We start from the raw sequence: 14,250 nt of genomic DNA, 5'->3' as shown, positions 1-14,250 counted from the left end.
GGGTAAGAAAGTGCCTGAGCTTCCAGTTGTATAGCCCGAATCTATAGGGCTGCTAGAAGAAAAAGGCTGTTCCGGTACCGTTGGGAGCCCTTTGTCTTCTCCTGGGACTGGGGACCGAGGACTCGGGGAGCAGGGACCTCAGTCCACCCGACCCACAGCCCCAATCTCTGGATGCCGAGGGTGGTAGCTCGTTTTCCCGGCTCATCTCAAGCTTTCCCCAATTAGGATTTGCTGCCTGACGTCACGTCTGTCGCAGATTGGCTGTTCAGATCTGACACACGGCTCCACCGGGGAGAAGAAACTTTTAAAAGACTTTGCAGCTGGGGCTGCCTCCGAGCGTCCAGCGCTCACGATCGTCCTCTCCCACCCTCGCGGGTCGGCGCCCGTGGTACCCCGGCTGCACCCCGCGACACCCCGGCTGAGCCAGGGGACCCTCACCTTGCGCAGCCCGCGCCCCTCCCCTACTCCCCACCCCAACTCCCGCCCCCTGCTCGCCACCGCTCCCGGCTGGGGTCCGCTGCCGCTCAGCCGCCCGCAAAGCTCCCTCCCCTGCGGCCACCCAGTCGGCCTCCACCCCGCCGCGTCCCGGCTCTCCGCGGAGTCCTCGGGGGATACCGAGCGAGCGCGCCGGGGCAGGGCGAGCCGCGCGGCCGGAGACTGCCCGCGATGGCGGGAGCCTGGCTCAGGTGGGGACTCCTGCTCTGGGCAGGGCTGCTAGCGTGGTCTGCGCACGGCCGGGTGCGGAGGATCACGTACGTGGTGCGCCCGGGCCCGGGGCTGGCTGCCGGAGCCTTGCCTCTGGCTGGGCCCCCACGGACCTTCAACGTCGCGCTGGACGCCAGGTACAGCCGCAGCTCATCGGCCACCTCCAGCCGCTCCTTGGCCGGGCCCCCAGCCGAGCGGACCCGGCGCACCAGCCAGCCTGGCGGCGCGGCCCTGCCCGGGCTGCGATCACCGCTGCCACCCGAGCCCGCGCGTCCGGGGGCGCCCGGCCGGCAGCTCCACTCTAAGGCCGGTGCTCAGCCCGCGGTCACCCGCTTCGCCAAACATGGCAGGCAAGCCGTGCGCTCCAAAGTGCCCCAGGACACCCAGAGCGCCGGGGGCTCCAGGCTGCAGGTTCAGCAGAAGCAGCAGCTGCAAGGGTAAGCCCATGCTCCGCCCGCCTCCCGCGCGGGGACCCGCCGGGGTTCGGGGGGCCGTCTCCTCCCCACCGGGGGCGCTGCGGGAAGGGGCGAGCGCCGGGGAAGCCCGCTCACTTTTACTGGAGTTTAACTCCGAGTGCATTGTTACGGAGCTGCGGGCGAAACACAAAAGGCATTTATTTCTTCCCCGGGGCGTAACCTCCTGTGCGCAAACGCTTCTGCTCCTAGACCATGGGCGTAAACATGAAGTCACTAGAGCTTAATCCCAAGGCATCAATTAAACTTCTTGCAACTCCTTTTTTTTTTTTTTTTTAATTTTGGTTTACCTAATGAAAAAGGGATTGTGAGTGAAAGTTGGCTTTAAAGACCCAGCTCTCCTTGGGCATCCTGGAAACTGTAGACCTGGGTTTCCTGGCACCTGTGGGGGTCGGCTGTCCTGAGGTGGTAGGGGTTGGGGTTAATGAGACACTTAGCATGGACTGCAGAGGGGCTTGGAAGGTTTGTTATTCGGTGCTGGTAAGTATCCCCATGGAGCTACGTTCTCCCCATTAATCACAAGTTGGGGTGGGGAGTCTTAATTTGGACATTTGGCTCCCCCCCCCCCCCGCCCGATCCCCCCTCGCAAGGCTGGATTCCCTACGGGTGATCTCACTTTTTTTTTTTTTTTTTTTTTTTTTTTTTTTTTTTTTGGTGTGTGTGTGGGGGGGTGGTGGTGGTGGGAGGAGAGGATGCTTCTCTGAAGCAAAGTGGGCCCAGGGAATATGAAGACTACATTTGACTCTGTTTTAATGGGGGGGGGGTTTAAGACAACCATTAGTTGGGATTTTCATTCTCCGCTCTTTGGCTCCTCCATCCTTGCAGGTGAATGGTCCCTTACCCTTTCACTTGGGCAACTTTGGGTTGGGCATCCTGAGTACTTAGAGCTCTCTCTAATCCAGAGGAATGTGGAAGCAAGAGATTGGCTTTTCAGGAATGCTCTGAAAGCTGGGATTCTTGGGAAGTGAGCGTCGTTGGACTCAGGGGTCTGGTTTTGTTTCAGGATCAATGTCTGTGGGGGGCAGTGCTGCCACGGCTGGAGTAAGGCTCCCGGTTCTCAGAGATGCACCAAACGTAAGTGACGGACGGTACTCACAGCCGCCTTGCACAATGGGCCAGGTGGGGCTGTGTGTGTGTGTGTGTGTGTGTGTGTGTGTATGTGTGTGGTGGGTGGGGAAGGTTCTACAGGGGGCCTCTTGAAGAGGCAGGCGCTGCCCCATGGGGATTCGAAATCTGAAACACAGTCCACCTGCAGCCTGTATAACCCTCAAGGAAGGACTGGGTTATGCAGGTCCACCAGCATTATGTTAGCCAAGATTCCGCGGCACTCAACCCACGTGTCCATCACTGTCTCATCTGAGTCAGGTGCTAGGGGGAAAAAAAATCCCATTTGAGGGTTGGCTGTGTGCCAGAGCCAATACGATTACTTTAAACATGGCGCCAACAAATAAGAAGCATCCTTTACCATGGTGGGAGAAGAGGGACGGAAAGGAGAGATCCTTTCCCGGAATAATGCAGGGAGAGTTGCAGTATCGGGGATTAAGTTTAAGGCTACCCAGGTGCTGAGCAAGCTCTCTGCCAATGAGCTATTAATACATTGTGCATCAATACACACAGCCCCCCTCCCCATTTCTAGAATTACAGACCTGATCTAACCAGGCCTAACATTATAAGTGTATAAAACTTTCTGACAAGAGTCACCCATGTCCTCCATCCTCGGGGGTCCAGTTCTTTTCCAGAATCTTCCTGCACTTGGGGTTTCTCCCAGTCAATATACATGCTTAATGGTATTGTTTTATTAATAATACATATAGATAAGAGAACACTGAAGAATATTCCTTACAAACATAGTGAAGTTAAAGATTAAGCTAAATGTATATCGAGGTCCCGTTGACAAGTTAGCTGAGAAGAAAATAAATTTACCTCTATTCCAGAACAGGCAAGGACTAAAATTTTTATTATTTTTTTTCTAAATTTTGTGTGTATGGAGGTTTTACCTGCACGTGTGTCTGTGTACTATGTGTGTGTGTGCCTAGTGCATGTAGAGAGGCCAGAAGAGGATGTCAGATCCCCCAGAACTAGACTTATAGATGGTTGTTAGCCATCCTGTTGGTGCTGGGACCTGAACGCAGGCCCTCTGCAAGAGCAGCCAGTACTCTGAACCACTAGCCCCCAAAGTAAGCATTTCTAGATGTTATCTGTAGAGTTTGAGCTAGTATTGTATGAACTGAAGTGGTCCAAACTCTCAGCTGCTAGTGACATATACTTTATGAATAAGACCCAGCAATGCACCTTGTGTATTAGTTTGGGTTTTATAATACTGATGGGTGAGTGAAGACTTGATGCAATCACTCTGGTGATCTTATCTGTGAAAAAATGCCTTTAGTTCATGAGGTAAACAGAGGGATTTTAAGTGGATGAAAAGGATCCATGTCTGTGTTTTAGGATTTGATCAAAGAGTAATAAACTGACTTAAAGACCTCCTGAGGGTCGAACTCCAGATGCTAGATTAGAAATGCTTTGGCCTGTAGGCATTGTAAATATATAAATATATATATATATATATATATATATATATATATATATATATATATATATATATATATATATAGTATTTAGACCAGGCTCGCCTCGAACTCACAGAGATCTGCCTGCTCTGCCTCCCGAGTGCTGGGATTAAAGGTGTGTGACATCACTGCCTGGTTCCATTTTTCTGTTCTTAACCTTTTATATTACACTTGACAGAATTGACAGATGTGGCAGCAATGTTATCCTGTGTTAGGATTGCTTCTCCTAGTAACCGCATCTGCCTCAAAGCTGCTATGACAGGTTCGGCATCTAACATGGTGGGTAACCTTCTGTGACAGCACCACGGTGGTGAGGTATTGCTGTGTGAAGCCAGCCACACAAAGGGCAGGAGCTGGGGAGATAGCTTACTTGATGAAGTATTTGCCATGCAAGCATAAGGACCCGAAGCTAATCCCTAGAACCTGTCTGAAAAAGCTGGGAGACAAAGACCAGTGGATCCCTGGAGCTCAGTGGCTAGTCAGCCTGGCCTAATTGGTGAGTTCCAGGCCAATGAGAGACCCTGTCTCAAAAACACAAGGTGGAGGGCTTCTGAAGAATGACATTCAAGATTGACCTGTGGTCTCTACGTGCACAGCACACATGTGCACACATACTGGTGGTGCATGTGTCCACTCACACAAACACTCACCCACTCACCCCACAAACATACAAACCTGCTGGAGCGTGTTCTGAAGTTTCACTAAGATGTATGTATGTATGTATGTATGTATGTATGTATGTATGTATGTATTTATTTATTTATTATGTATACAGCATGTATGACTGCAGGCCAGAAGAGGGCACCAGATCTCATTACAGATGGTTGTGAGCCACCATGTGGTTGCTGGGAATTGAACTCAGGACCTTTGGAAGAGGAGTCAGTGCTCTTAACCTCTGAGCCATCTCTCCAGCCCCCAAGATTTTTTTTTTTGGCAAGTGGCAGAGTGCCTTTTCTGAAAAGGAGACAGCCCCAGATATTTCCCCTTTCTGGGGGCCCAGGGTACCCAAGAAGTCCTAGAAAGGGACTATCTGGATAGTGAACATTTGAATCATGATTTCTTGCTTCTCTAGGCCAGGGAGGCAAGAACATGAGTCTGCCTGTGTGTAGTTGGCTTTGCTCCCTGCAGGACTAGAAAGAAGGGTCACTGGCCACTAGTTGGTTGAGAGAGTTAGGGATGCATCGTTGTGGTTGGAGCTGGAGGAAGTGGCTGTACTGTGCTCATCTCCTGATACCTGTGACATATACCTCTGGCTTTGAGGAAGAAGCTGTAGATAACACCGAATCTAGACAGTTCAGCACCACTTCCCTTTCTGGTGCTTTTCTGACCAGTGCTAGAAACTCAAATCACAACTCCTTCCAGGAATGTTGTGTTGCTGAAACAGAGCCTGGGCAGCTGAGTACACCCTTCAAAGCATAGCATTTATGAGATGAGTGCTTTTTTTTAAAAAAAGGTATTATTTTTATTTATTTGCTTATTTTTTATTTTATAGCAATATATATGTGTACACACACACACACACACACACACACACACACACACACACACACGAAGTTCAATGCCCATGGAATCCAGGAGAGGGTGTCAGATCCCCTTGGGTCACAAGGTAGTTAGTTGTAAGTAGCCCAATGTGGGTGATCCTGGGTCCTCTGGAAGAGCATCAAGTGCTCTTAACTACTGAGTCGTCTCTCCAGTCCAGAGATGGGTGTTTTTAATGGGAGCCTTATTTCAGGTGTGTCCTGAAAGATGAACCATTGTCTTTAGACAGGACTACCAGAATTAACATTGGTACTGTCCGCTTGGTATCCACGGATTAGCAGCATGAGATGTCAGAAAGGTCTTGGGTTTTGAAAGGTGTGTGGCTTTGAGGAATTCACCTGGTCTCTCTGATGCTGTACTTTCTTCTACAGAAATGACTAAACTGAAACCAGGCTCCCCCTGTTGGATTGTTGAAGGTGTCAAGGTGAAAAGGAATGGGTGTGAAAGCCACTCTGAAAGCAGAGACTCTTAGGGTTCAGTTTTGGATCAAGTCAAGTAAACCCTCATTTATAAACTACACGACTGTCTTTCCCTGTGTATGCATCATTTCTTTTTTAAGTAATGTGGGTAATTTTTTTTTCTACTACAGTGTGTATCCATTATGTTTTGGGCCAAACAAGTGTTTGGGACTTTGGTTTTTATTTGATTATGTGTTTATATATATAATGAGATACGTTGAGGATGGGACCCCAGTTCAAACATGAAGTTCCTTTGTATATATCCTTTATATATAGCCAGAAGGTAATTTTACACAATATTTTTTAGTGTGATTGCATTTTGACTGAACTGTTTCCATGAAGTCAGGTATGGAATTTTCCACTTGTGGTGTCTGGTTAGTACTAGAAAGGTTCAGATTTGGGATTTCGGGACTGAGATACCCAATTCCTTTACAGTTACTGGATTGTTTTGTACCTTTGAATGACTTATTTTGCAAAGACTTTAAAGGAGACTAACTATGGAGCACAGGGAGACAACTCAGTCAGTAAAGGGCTGCAAGCATGAGGAACTAGGTTCCCATCTTTGGCACTTAAAACTGAGCATGGTGCTAGGAGCCCGTACCCAGCTCTGGGGAAGTGGCGAGAGATAGATGTTTGGTGTTTGTTGGCTTGCCTGTCTAGACAAATTGGTGAGCTCTGGGTTCAGGAGAGTCACTATCTCAACAAACAAACAAACAAACAAACAAACAACAACAAACAGGAAAACAATTGAGGAAGGCATCTACCTCTGGCTTCTACATGCACTCACACACACATGAGTGCAAACTCACATTTACCCATGCCCCCACACACGTGAACTTGTACACACACACACACACACACACACACACACACACACACACACCCATGAAACATTAAATACATGTCCGTAGTTCTCTTTGTGTTAAAGCCTGCTGCTTGGGGGACAGTACTTTAAAGTATTTGTAAAACGTATGGGAATTGGTAGAAAGCATCCCTTTACTGATTTTCATCAGTATAACTACTTCATTACATAGCGATGATATTCAGGTGACAAAATAAATTGATGTGTGGTTCCCTTTCTCTCAGTATTGACAACTGTGCTTGAATGTAATCCATTATGCAGGAATACAAAACCAGCGATGTCTCAACATTTCAAAGTGTATGGGTAGATAGCAATGTATAACCTACGGTATTTAATAGTTATCATATTTTAAGGATAATTTAAAGGGCTCACATAGGTTATGTCAACAGTGCCAAAAGAGCCTCTGCACAGGCGATTGGATGTGTTTGTGGTCTTCATTGTTTGATTAATCCAGTGAAGAAAATAATGCACTCCTTTGGGCCAGCTTGGATTGCTTTGAGTTGATTGAAACTTAATTTAAATGTTCCATGGGCAAATGCTTCTGGAGACAGACGGGAGATTTAGTGAACCTTAAATTGCAAACCAGAGATGAGAAACACGCAGGCAGCAGGCCCACACGGGGCAAAGAATGCCTCTGTGCAGGCACCATGGTGGTCCTGGCACTCCAGCCACCCAGTCCCTGTGTGGAGATGCCAAACTGCACATTAATGCTGCTTTTCTACACACACACCACACACACACACACACACACACACACACACACACACACACACACACACAGTCTGTCTGTGTTGGTGTTTCTGGGAGTTGTAATCATAGCATGGGATATGTCTTTCTAGCTTTTAGTATTGAGGACTTTCAGTAGTGATCAAGAGATGATATCCCATGTGTTCTCCCTCCAATGACAACATTCACAGAAGGATTTGGGGGCCTAGGGGACTGTCCTCAGAGTGGAAACACTAAGCCCCTGATGTGTGCCATTTCCCCTTCTCAGTTTTTCTATTTCTTCCCTTTGTCTAAACTACCCATCATTGTCTCTTTCCGTCTTTTTTTTTTTTTTTTGTCCCTTTATGTTTTTCCAGAGTTAATGTGGCTCAGGGACAAACTTTGCCAGCGGGTGCAGAGCTAATGAGGAGATTGAATGTGGGAACAGAAAACACAAAAGAATAAAGGTGAAGGAGAGAGAGAAGCGGGGCTGGCCGAGTGAGGAAGACGAGAAACGATGGCAGCCAGGACTCCGGGCGGGTGCCTGGCACGATGCAGGCCCTTTGTAAATGCATGCATGGTTCTTTTATTTATTTAACGGATATCTGTTTAGTTTTTACCATGTGCCAGGTTCCATGAATAGGGGGGAAATGCAGCCAGCTGTAGGGAGTACGGAGTCTGGTTTTACTCATGGAACTCATGGCACATCAAATGACTTGTTCTCTCCTTAGGAAGGAACAGAAAATCGATATTCCATTGCTTTTCCATTGGCGTTCAGCCCATACTGCTGGGCGGGGGGTGCGGGGGGGGGAACCCTGAAAACCAACCCTAGAAATGCTCCCTAAGTTCCACGCAGAGGAGATCCTGATATTTGTACCCTCAGGGTCAGAGAGGCTGCCGTACGTGGCATCATTCAGGAGGGTGCAGCTTGTGGAGGGTAGGTGACTAAGAGGCTGTCTCCTGTCCCCCTTGGCTCAGCTCACTAGCCCGGCGTGAGAGAGGGGGCCGTGACGATCACACATTTTTCACAGGCCTGCCATGACCATTGACAGCTGCTTTGCCGATACATCTGCCGCAAAGTTTACCAAGGCAGCTGCTGGGAGGGCTGTTCCGTCTGTGTCCTCAGTCCTGACCCCAGTCCTGGGAGCTGGGGTGGGAGGCTCGACTGGAAAATCTTGTCATGTGGCGCAGACTCTGAAGAGAAGGGAGAGGGACCCCGGGCTCAAGTTCACACTGGGTCAAATATGTGTTCTCAACACTAGTTAAAACAAACATTTAGGAACCATAAATTCTGTGTTGTGGTAGTGCTTAAGTCTTTCGGAGTGAAGTATTCCTCCGGCCCTGGCTGGTCTGCACGCAGCACCCGCCCCTGGTCACATCTACAATACTGAAGCTTCCTAGTTCTTCCTAGTTCTGTGACCTTTGGCAGCTATAGGGCTTGGCTATTACTGACTTTTCATCCATTGTTGAGACTCTTCCAGACACACTCAAATGCATTCCAGTATACGGATGACATTTTCTTAAAATGCACATTTCCTTCCATGTTCCGGTTAGGAAGGAGCCAGGGTAACAGCGAGCTTGAGGGCTGTGTCAACCCTCTTAACCCTTGACCCTATCGGGTCATACAAGGAGCAGGCACGGTGAAGCTAAGTTTTGGTGAGACCTCAGATGTCACAGGGCTTTTTTTTTTAATCGTCACACTCTGTGAATAATTTGTTATTATTATTATTATTATTATTGGAGCTGAGGATCGAACCCAGGGCCTTGTACTTGCTAGGCAAGTGCTCTACCACTGAGCTAAATCCCCAGCCCTATTTATTATTTTTTATTTCATAAATTTTATTATATAGTTTATACTTTTATCATTTATAGATATTATACATTTTATTTATTAAAGAAACTGTGGGGTTTATTGAGGCAGCAGGCATGATCTGTTGTTACCTTGTTGCCATGGCAATCAGCGCTTTACTACCTAAATTGGCTCCCTGGTTTTCCAAACGACGTTAGCATGCTCCACTGTAACAAAACCACAAACCGCAAACTCGATGCCCGAGAGCCACAGAAACCTATTGTCTCACAGTTTGGGTGGCCAGAAGCTTCAATCCAAGGGCTTGCTTCTAGGGCTGGTTCCTTCAAAGGACCTCTCATTGCGTGTCACGATTTCTCCTTGTGTTGTCCACACGCGGCCTCATTCTGTTTATGGCTTTCGCTGTGTCCAAATTCCCACTTCATATAAGAGTCCCACTCAGAATCGGGACTACTCCCAGCGAAGATCCTCCCTTTAAATCAACTCACAGTCTGAGGTACCAGGAGTTAGGGTTTCAATTAATCTCTTTTGGGGTTGGGACAGAGGAGCACAATTAAGCTCATGAGTGCCCGCGCACAGGGGCAGGAGATGTGGGCCACTCAGAGGTGGGTCCCCTCTGGGCATTTGGAGGTTTACTTACGGTGTTTGAGGACATCATCATGGCTCTCTTGCCAAGCAGCCCTTGACTATAGATTTAGCTTGGCTCCTTTCCCCAGGGCTCCCAGGCGTGTTACAAGAGACAAGGCAATCGTTGTAGGTGATTTGTTTACGCCTCTGGCCATTTTTCTCTGGCCTGTTTTACAGAGGTCTAGATGAGTGACTCTCAAACTTGATTATCTAGAAAGTTCGCTGCGGGAGCTATTGTTATAAAGTCAGAGATGTGGGGGTGCCAACAAGTGCCCCGAAGTGTGACATAGTTCACACTTGGAGATGATGATCCAGGAGGGAGCTAATCCCAGAGGTTGGTTTGACACTGGGTGTGGGCAATGAAAGGCCAGGGTCACATTTAACAAATTAGAGAGAAAAAAATTTAAGGCAGGAACCCTCTATACTTGGATTAGCTCAGTTTTAAGCATAGTTGTGTGGGCTCTTTTCCATCTTTAAAATATATATTTAGTTCCATCTTTGCTGACGGTGTATGGTTTTGCAATATTTTGAAATTTGGAAACATTTTTAATAGTGTCTAGATGATTACAAGCTTTTTAAAATTTTTGTATATCTGTCTTACTCTCGGTGTCTGTCTGTCTGTCTCTCTTTGTGTGTGTGTGTGTGTGTATGCGCGCGCGCTCCATGGTGCAGGTATGGAGGTTGGAGGTCAGCTTGGCTCTCTCTTTCCACCATGTGGGTTCTGGGGATTGAACTCAGGCTGTCAGACTTTTTGGAACATGACTTTACCAGCCTAGCTATTCCCTTGGCCCCAAAGATTTTTTTAAAAATTTTATTTTATTTTAAGTTTTAAGCACTTAACTCTTTGGAGGGCATGTATGCAGTGCGTTTCTATTAAACACCCAATTTTTCAAAAGATGTTTTTATTTGCTTATTAACGATTTTATGTGTATGTGCGTGTGACTTCATGAACTTATGTGTACAACTTGAATGCAGGAGTCTGCGCAGGCCAGAAGAGGGCATCGCATACCTTGGAACTGGAGTTAGAGGTGGTTGTGTGCTGCTCCATGTCTGCTGAGGTCTGGACCTGGGTCCTCGGCAAGAGTAGTAGGGAGGCGCTCGCTCGCTCTTAACTGCTGAGCCATCTCTGCAGCCCCAAACATTCTATTTTTAATTATAAAACAGTTTAAATACACAAAGCCAGGAAGTAATATATCTAACGGCTGTCCGTTAGTGTTATGCTTCTAAAAGCCCCCTGATGTGGCGATTAACTGTAATGATTTATAGTGGAGGGAGAGGCTATGGTCTTATTTTGCTCAAGTGCATGTTTTACTAATAATAACTCCTGATCTTTTAGTTCAGAGAGAATAAAACATAATTTGTTGGTGTCACATTAACCCGTTTGGGAACTTGTGGAAAAATACATAGGAGCCATATTTGAGGCATGTGTTTTCCTTTGCCTATTAATTTGCTCTACTATTAATTATGGACGGAGCCCTTCAGGTAGCTAACGTTCCATATGCTGGGAGTGTGTACAGACCATGTGCCTATAAGACAGCGATGCTCCTGGGTGCTTTCTCTCCCCTTCCCGGCCTCACCATGCTGGTCATGTTCTTTCTCTTCCTCTTATAGCTTGCCTTCATTGGATCTGCCTGAATTTAGAGGCTGTGGGGCTCAGTCCTGTCTTTGGGATTGGAGTTCAGGGCTCGGACCTTGACCTTTATGCTTCCTCACTGTGTGACTCTGCAAACCTCTGGGAATCTGAGCAAGGCAGGTTAACTCTGTTCAGCCAAATAGATATAATATCCTGACTATCATTCTGAGGCCTGCTGCAGTGTGTGAGCGAATGCATGAAAAGCTCATGGAGGCTAGGGCCCCTGCCTAACCAATGAGACAGTGGCTCTCAGTGGCTCTCTGGTTTGCTCAGGACTGCCCCCTCCTGGTTTCTTCCTGGAGCTCACACACTACTTAGGTCTTTTGGTGGAGGAGAAGAAGAAGAAGAAGGAGAAGGAGAAGGAGAAGGAGAAGGAGAAGGAGAAGGAGAAGAAGGAGAAGAATCCCACTGTTCACCCTTTGTGATTTTTCCTTTGCTTGGCTCTGCATTTGGCTGGGCATGTCTGTTGCTTGATCAGCGCAGAGCTCCCGGGTGGGAAGCGTGGTTTGCTCTGTTACTTTTTCATGTGCTCAGGCCCCTTGGGTTGCCATAGCACCAGTGCTAATGGAGTTGCATAGAATTACATCGACTGGCAAGTGTAACTTGGTGGGTTAGAAACACAGTCCCCGGAACACCCTGTGGGGTCCAGCTTTCTCCTCTCTTGGTTGATTCTCACTCATCTTTTGTGCAATCATCTCCATCCACTTTGCTTTTTCTCTGCGTGCCTATCCTGGCCCACCAGACGTTGCCGGCTCTTCAAGGGCACACACCTTATTCAGTCCTCCCCCACCCCCTGTAAGGCCATCCTGGCATAGCCCAACCTTTAAGATGACTTTTCCTTTCTCCCTGCCAATTTTAGAATCTTTCTGCTCAACATCATCTGATAGAGATTTGGGACTAAGTAAAATGAATGTTGTATGATTTTCCCCTGTAATTTTAGATCCCCAAATACTGCTCTTGGCCAACTATACTATTCCCTGTGGCTTTCCCCCCTCCACTGCGTTTGAGTAATATTGTTGGCAGGCCTGTCGGTAAACAGTTTGTGAAATGTTGTGTTTTGTAAATGAGAAGATGGATGGGTTGGTTTTTAAGTATACGCTGTCAGTTCTGCTGGGCCAGATAAAAGATGCGTTTGGCCGGTGCATGGGGTGATGGAGTGCAAGGAGAGGATGTCATCGGAAGTAGGTGAGGTCAACTCTCCTGCAGCCCCGTGCTTCCTTGCTATTTACAAATGAGAAGCAAGAGGCCGGAGAGACAACTTCAGAGGATTTTGGAAATGACTCAAGAGGGAATCCTCTTGCATAAGGCAGAAGACGTAGAGACTCAAAGGAAAGTATGACTTTTAGAAAGAATAAGGAAAAATGGAAAAGTTTTTAAGCCTTTGTAGACATAGGAATGCTGTATTTCTTGTAATTTGACCTAGCAGTTCCAAGATGGCTTCCAGTTCTTCATGAATTTCCATGTGTTGTTTTTAATAAGAAGGATATCTCCATCCTTTGGTCTGTGTGCCACACGTGTGTCATTTATACACTGCAGCAAATGGATAGTTGAAACCCACATCTTCAAAAGTGTGTTTCAGAAGCCTTTGAAATGGACTGCCGCACACGGCATCACCTTGCCCAGTCATTGGCTCCGGGGACGAAACAGTGGGGAGACTTTGGTCTCTGCCCACCAAGTGAATCCTTAGACATCTTCCCAACATTCCAACAGGGGCAGAAACACTCCTTCCCAAACCTCATTCAAGTCTCTGTTAGGCGTGCCACGCACACACTCCTTTTCCTCTCTCCACACATTTGATGTTGTGTTGCAACCCCTTGTGTGTTCGGCCTCCAACCTTGAGTATGAGTGAGCTCAGGGTGGGTAGATGCCTTCCTGCAGCCATCGGTCCATCCTCCTCCGTACCTGCAAATGTACGTTTCTGTGGAATGAGTGAGTGAATGTACGGCTTCATTGGGTGCACTTTACCAGGCCCATGTAGCGGAACCCAGATGGGTAATATTCTGGAGGGATGGGGGTGGTGCAGTTAGGGGAGGCCTCTCTAGGGCAGTGACTCACTATACTTGTATGATAAGACAAGGTCTTGGAGAGGAACGTTTTAGGCCAAGAAAACGATAATGACAGGATGCTGGAGTCAGCAGCCTGGGCTGTTGAAGGATCAACAGAGAGAGTTACTGCAATACACAAGATAATTCAAATCTATTTTATCTTTTTTTTTTAAAGTCAAATTAGCAGGGATTGTCACATAGTGTTATTATTTTTTTTTAAGTCAAAACTTTTAAACATCAGTGATAAATCATTTGGCTTTGATGAGCCCCGGAAATTCAAGAAAATGTAGTACTGGTAACAGGGAGCTAACGGTTCTGGAATGTATTTGTAAGGTCATCCTGCAAATGGGCTTGAGCTTCATTTTATGGTAAGGAACAAATAAAGTGAGATCCATGACCACCCCGTGTGCCAGAGCAATATATAGAGATTACCGTGCCATTGGCAAGCCTTTTATGGAGATTACGTGACTATTCCTTTCTACATTGTCTTAGTAATATTTGCCTTGAGAAATAAGATACGTAAGACCCACCCAGTGTCCATAGGTTTTCAAAGATGGAAGAACTTCTGTTCAGTCTTTATGTTACACAGTGAGCTTACTGATTCTGGGACACCTCTTGTTTGAAAAGAGGCAAACATTTCTACCTCTTCACTTAACCCCCCCCCCCAATTTGCTTTATTCTCAAAGTGAAATTCAAAGACAGTCCTTCCCTCAGGGGACCCCTGCATCCCTCCTTCTGTGACAGTGGAAAGGTTAAGTTAGTCCAGGATTTCATAGTAATTGGAAGTGAAATAATGCAGACGATAAGTAAATTACAGGCAGTCACTGTG

General features: G+C 47.2%; 1 protein-coding gene across 1 annotated transcript in view; it reads left to right on the top strand.

Moving 5' to 3' along the window:
• Positions 1-666: 666 nt before the first annotated feature.
• The window catches only part of Ltbp1 (latent transforming growth factor beta binding protein 1), a 394,201-nt gene continuing 380,617 nt past the window's right edge, over positions 667-14,250 (top strand). Inside the window, exons 1-2 of the mRNA XM_036171423.1 lie at positions 667-1,142; positions 2,182-2,252. Of these exons, the coding sequence (XP_036027316.1) occupies positions 667-1,142; positions 2,182-2,252 (547 nt within the window). The remainder of the gene's footprint in view (positions 1,143-2,181; positions 2,253-14,250) is intronic.

The sequence above is a fragment of the Onychomys torridus genome, chromosome 21, assembly GCF_903995425.1.
Source record: "Onychomys torridus chromosome 21, mOncTor1.1, whole genome shotgun sequence".
Lineage (NCBI taxonomy): Eukaryota > Metazoa > Chordata > Mammalia > Rodentia > Cricetidae > Onychomys > Onychomys torridus.
Note: the sequence above shows the minus strand (reverse complement) of the source record. Positions and strands in the feature narration are given on the sequence as shown.